The sequence below is a fragment of the Myotis lucifugus genome, unplaced genomic scaffold (assembly GCF_000147115.1).
Source record: "Myotis lucifugus unplaced genomic scaffold, Myoluc2.0 scaffold_1643, whole genome shotgun sequence".
Lineage (NCBI taxonomy): Eukaryota > Metazoa > Chordata > Mammalia > Chiroptera > Vespertilionidae > Myotis > Myotis lucifugus.
The window spans coordinates 5,621-11,636 of record NW_005872691.1 but is presented as its reverse complement, the minus strand read 5'-3'; the positions used below and the strand labels follow the sequence as shown (position 1 = coordinate 11,636).

Below are 6,016 nucleotides of genomic sequence, written 5' to 3'. Positions count from 1 at the left end.
GCTAAAACAATAAGAACTGTGCAGATCTGGATAGTGAATTTAAGCCAAAGACTGTGCTTAAACTTAATTATAACCTCAGTCATGTTTTCTAAGATGTACCCAGAGCGCGCTTCACATACTGTCTGCTCTAATTCTCTTTTCTCTAGCGACCGGCAGGATTATACAGCTAGTGCTAATTTGTCATCTACTTCCTCATGAAAATGTTTCTTCTTCGGTCACTTACGGGAAATCTGGGCTTTTTAAAAATCAATTATCTTGCTTTTAAAGATTTCTTTTCCACTTTGTGAAATCTATTGATCTTGTTTCTGATATCCTCCATTTTTTTCAAAAGTTTACAGCAAAACATTTATTCCCCTTCATAGTTTACTTGCAATTTTCACATTGTGCTCTCTACAGCGGTTCTCAACCTGTGGGTCGCGACCCCTTTGGTGCTCGAACGACCCTTTCACAGGGGTCGCCTAAGACCATCCTGCATCTCAGATATTTACATTCCGATTCATAACAGTAGCAACATTACAGTTATGAAGTAGCAACAAAAATAATTTTATGGTTGGGTCACAACATGAGGAACTGTACTTAAAGGGCCAGAGGTTGAGAACCACTGCCTTAGGACTTTTTTGGAAAGCCCGAAAATAGGTAACTTCACACTAACATACATTTGTGCTTGGTTTGTAATCATGTTCTATCCCTTTAAGTCCTCCCAAGGCCCCATTTCACAGAGAGGGAGGCGAGACCCCTGTGGGGGAGGAGGTGGGTGACTGGCGCGGCCTCCCTGCTGCTGTTCCTGGGAGCTTAGCAAGCGCGGGCAGCTATTGGAATTGCTTTCGCTAATTTTCCCTTGTTTTGTTCTGAAGCCAACACCCTTTACTTTTCACCTTGAAATGTAGTTTCAAATCTGGAATAAAATCCCTACCATCATCATCTTTAATCAGGCCCTTTGCAGAAGTTAAACTTGTATTTTTCCTCTAAAAAACAGCAGACATTTCTAGGAAGTAGCAGAGGTACCAAGGCATCTTATTCTAATCCCTAGTCTTCTAGGGCAGCAGCCACCAGCCGGTGGTCCGAAAGGTTGGCGGCCGCTGTTTCAGGGAAATCATTTTACACTACAGTAATGAAATATGAGCCGGTTATTGGATTTAAATCGGTCTTCACATTAATATATTCTCCAAGGTGAGTTTCAGTCTTAACGTATGAATATTTCATTTGGCTCTTGATTTCAAGATGCCCAGCTCCTGCTTCCTAGTCATGTAAAGCTAGACATTCCTCTTCTGCTGCCACCACCTGCCCCTCCTCAACGCAAGAGCGGGCGGCGCTGTGCACGGTGAAAGGTCTTACCAGTGCCAGGGCGCTGGGCCCAGGCTGAGCGGCTCTCGAGTCCACGGAGGCGAAGCAGATGACGGTGTGTTGCTCCCTGTCTAGGTCGGGGACCAGATTGTGGAGATCAACGGGGAGCCCACACAAGGCATCACGCACACGCGGGCCATCGAGCTCATCCAGGCCGGCGGGAACAAGGTGCTCCTGCTGCTGAGGCCGGGCACGGGCCTGATTCCTGACCACGGTGAGCGGGGCGCCCGCAGCTGCAGAGCGGAGGGGGGGGGGGCAGCAGGAGGAGCATCGCGGGGAGGGGATAGTTACCTGCCCAGTCCCAGCAAAAGCCAGAATCATCTACAGCTAGCGACATCGCATGGTTCTCATTAGCTACAAATAATATTACAGAACAGGTGGCTCCAGGCAGGACTTTGCTGGAATGGGATACATGTGAAGCTAATTTCAACAGAAAATGCAGAAATGTGCCCGTAAAGAACAAGGGTGTCAGAGGCGTATGGTTTAAATGTCAGGAAAACCTCTGCAGCTGGCATTGATTCCGCGGCGTCAGGTCCGCTCCTCTGCTGGGCATGGGAGCTGCAGGCCCGCTGGTCCCCGGGCGCTGCTGCAATGTCAGTGCCTGGGCTGCGTGCCCTGGCCGAGGAGGAGGTGGCCCCGTGCAGGACCTCCCGCGGCCCCTCTCAGCCCGCGATCCTCCGACACTCACCTTCCGCCGCCTGCTTGTAGCCGTGCGCCCGGTGACGTCTGTGCTAACCGCACTGCGATGTGTTCACACAGTCCTAGGCTTTTTCTCTTCCTCCTTCAGGTTTGGCTCCTTCCGGTCTGTGCTCCTACGTGAAACCTGAGCAGCATTAAGGCTTTCAGGGCTTTTCTTGGTCTTTCCTTAAAAAGACTTGGTAAATTTGCATGTCTTGTCAATCACTTCCGTCTTTTATTTTTTTTCTTTTTAGTTAAAAAATGATGCTATGAAATACATCTAATTCTTCTGCTGCACTTTTCCGTTTCCTTTTGACGTTAAATTTGACGGCTTAATGAAGAAAACTATTTACAAATGCCCGCGGACCACAGTGCGGTCTCCTTAGTGACTTAGCATGTCCTTAGGCTGTGGCCATTGGTTAGAGCTAAATTAATATGCCTCTTGGACCAGGTAGTTGGGTCGAATTTTAACACTCCGGTGTGGGGTGAATTTCCCGCCAAAATATAAGATGGCTCTGTCTTTTGGTTTTGTTCCATCCACCAAAAGGGTGGATTACAAACAAATATTTGGTAATACGCAGTTACAATCGGCCCGAGTTTACACGTTTCCCGCACTCCACCGCAAATCTATATGAACCGAGTTAAAGACGGCTCCCGCGGAGTACGCGCAATTCACGCGAGCCGACTTAACTCGTTTCCCCCACTCCAAGTGTTAAGTTTTAATTGGGCTTTACACATAGTAACTGGAAAAAGTGAATCCTGTTATTTGCTGTATATTTAAACTCCCTACCCTGGATGTACAAATACAGCTGTCTGTACACACCTGCCTTTATAGAGATACTAGTACTCGTGTGTAGAGCTACCTAAACATCTGTAAACTGTTCAGATGCTCATCCACTTCAAATGGCTGTCATAGTTCAAACCTTACTGCTCCTCACTCACTCCTAACATTTAACCATGTTCCACTCACCTCCTCCCCAGGCGATTGGGATACCTCTCACCCTCCATCTCCCCTCGTGATCTACGACGAACAGTCACCATCGGCCCCACCCTCGCGTTCCGCGTCCATGTTTGAAGAGCCGCACGTGCCGGTAACTGGAGACTCCTCGGCGAGAGCTCAGCCGCGGGACCAGGCAGAACTCCAGGACGCGGCGCCTGGGAGGAAAGGCACTTCCCATCAGTCTCTCCAGAAAAACGCGAGCAAGAGGGACCCACCTGCCGGCCACGGGCACGGCGACAAGAAGAACCTCTTAAAGGTGGAAAACGGTGTCTCCCGGCGCGGTAGGTCCGCTAGTCCTAAAAAGGCCGCCAGTCGCTATGCAGAGGACCATCTAGAAACGATTCCTGGGCCTCTCAAAAGTGACCCCAAAAGACGGCCCCGGGACCGGTCCTCCAGCCCCAGGAGAGGGGAGAGTAAAAGTGGGCCGAGCAGCGCCAGGGCAGGTCCTGGACAAGACCCCGCCAGGAGCAGCAGGGGGCGCTCTTCAAGCCCCAAGAAGCAGCCGAGGACCGAGGGCAGCAGAGACCCCCCAGGGGCCCCGGCCAGCGAGGGCGCCCAGCCGGCCTCCGATGGGGTCAGGAACGAGGCGAAGCAGGGTCCGCCTGGGAAAACCAGAGCTCGCTCTCCAGAGAAAAGAAGCAAGAGGCTGGATGAGAAGTCTCTCCCGTCCAAAAAGACTCCTCTCGTTGCCAGCCGAGGAGGACCTGAAAGTGAAAAAGGAAAGCGAGCCCCCCTCGGAGAAGCGTCCGAAAAGAAGCTGAAGCCGGACCCAGAGGACGACAGCGGGAAGGAGGCGGCCGACAGCGGCCGGGGCTCTCCGGGCCGGCGGGCGCCCATCACCCCAGGGCCCTGGAAGGTGCCCAGTGCCAGCAAGGCCTCGGGCTCGACTGGGGTGGCTGAGAGACGGCTGTGACCTGTCGTATAAGCGTTTCCCCCAAACGTCGTTCTTCCAGAAACCCTCACGCCTGAGAGCATTTTGACTTCACCGGTCACCGGGCCGCATGAAGGGCCCTGGTTTGCTGAGACGCGCCGGCCCCGGGCTGCCTGCCCTCCGTCGCGCCTGCGTGTCACCCTCGTGCTGTCTCAACAGATGGCCTACGTGACGTTAACAGTGTGGTCACAACTCACTTTAGGTCGGTGCCAAGTTCTCGGCTGCCCCGCGTCCATTTCCTCCTCCTCGCGCAGTATTCCCGCAGCAGTGACGCCGAGGCGTGGCCTGGAAGCCGTGTTCTCCATCGCATGTTGCATGTTTACAGAGGACCATTCGAGTCCCCGCAGGAGAGGGGGCCTCGCTCGTGGCTACAGATGGCGGTGCCTCTTCCGACAGCTCCCGATGGCGTCCCAGCTCAGAAATACATCACTGTCGCTGCCGCAAAGAAAAACAGGTAGTCGAACCCTGACCTCCGCGGTTTTCTGTTTCAGTGCCGCTGGGGAAGGTGTTTCAAGTAACTTAAAGGTATTACTTACAACTGCACGTTCCGCAGGAGACCGCACTGAAGCCAAGCAGCGTCTACCTCCTGGCCCCCCAGCCGGGACCGTGGCCGCTCCTGTGGGAACACCCTGTGCTCCTGGCCGAAGAGAAACTAGCAGGCTTCGATTTCTGGCTGTTTGGGTGGCACCTGCTAAGTCACTGGTTGTTAGTTCATATTTGAAGCATCACAATCAGAACCCGTCTCAGTCATGCCAGCAGCTTCCCAGAGGCTGCCGAGCCTCAGCCCCCTCGCAGGTGAGGACACGCAGGGGACAGACAGGCTGGGCCTCCCTGCCTTCCTCGCTCCACTGACTCCGTCTAAAGACGAGAAAGGGAGCCCAAACCTCTGGACCCGCGGGTCTAAGGAAAGATGCTGCGGGAGGTGGAGGCAGGGTTTAACCACAGTAGCCGTGTTTTTCAGCCCCTGAAGCAGCGTTCAGTAGCAGCTAGAAATAGAGGAACTTCTCAGAACAAAACCCTGTGGGAGTGTCTGGACACACTGCCTGTCACTCGGGTTCCTCTGGTTGTGAAACGTCGTGTCCAGGCCCCTCCCTCTCGGCGTCGGGCTGTGAAGCTCCCTCCTGGGACGAGGGACTCAGCCTGTCCCGACCCCCCGCCCGTGACCCCGGAGCAGCGCAGAACTAGGCTTGGTTACGCTCAGAGTTAGCGCCCCCGTAGCCCACAATTAGTGATAACAATCCTATTTTTATTGTTAACTGTGACATGACTTGGATGTCATGTGTTGTCAGTCTGATGTGGCTGTTTCCTAAGTAACCTGTCACTGTATCGATTATATTCTGACTTAGCAATGTGGCCTTGGAATGCTAAGCAAATATGGATGTACTGGTTGTAAATGTTTATATACTGTACAGTACCTTTATATATACACCTGAGGTTCTGATTAGAGAAAGAGATCTGTAAATGGCTCGCTATTTTTTATATAGATATTAAAAAAATCAAAAACCAACGCGTGGTCTGAGTCCTCAAATAGATTTAGTCCCTCCAAGTAACACACACAGTCCTGCCACCAAGAAAACGCTGATGATGATGACTTTACCCATATATGTTCAACTCTAAACCCGTTTTATACCTTTCATTGTGAAGAAAATAGCTTTGCTTAAGTAACTTACTGCCACCCCAAATCCTTTCTTATACGTACTGGAAACGCACTACTAGCCTTTTCTCACGAGGACAGCGTAAGCCCAGTTACCACAAGGTCACAAAAGCTATTTTCATCAGACTATGAGGTTTCACATTAGAATAACTTAAAAGTATTTACTACAGGCTACACTTTTTGAATGAAGCGTTCTGACTTGATTTTGTTTAATTCTTGGTATGAATAGGCCTCAAACCTATTTCAAGACATGGTTAATGAAATCTTCTTAAAGGGAAAAATGAGTTCCTTCCATCGCATGAACTCAGCGCTGAGAGTAAAGCCAGGCCCACAGTGGAGATGACACAGCAGAGGATTCAGGAAGTGGCAGCAAGCCGTTTTCTTGTTATTTTGGTGGATATTATTTTCT

General features: G+C 51.4%; 1 protein-coding gene across 1 annotated transcript in view; it reads left to right on the top strand.

Moving 5' to 3' along the window:
* Positions 1-5,460, top strand: part of LOC102420756 (membrane-associated guanylate kinase, WW and PDZ domain-containing protein 3-like) — a gene marked incomplete at its 5' end in the record, with an annotated part of 37,217 nt that extends 31,757 nt beyond the window's left edge. The window contains 2 exons of the mRNA XM_006107997.3: positions 1,420-1,558; positions 3,004-5,460. Of these exons, the coding sequence (XP_006108059.3) occupies positions 1,420-1,558; positions 3,004-3,935 (1,071 nt within the window). The remainder of the gene's footprint in view (positions 1-1,419; positions 1,559-3,003) is intronic.
* Between the last annotated feature and the right edge of the window lie 556 nt (positions 5,461-6,016).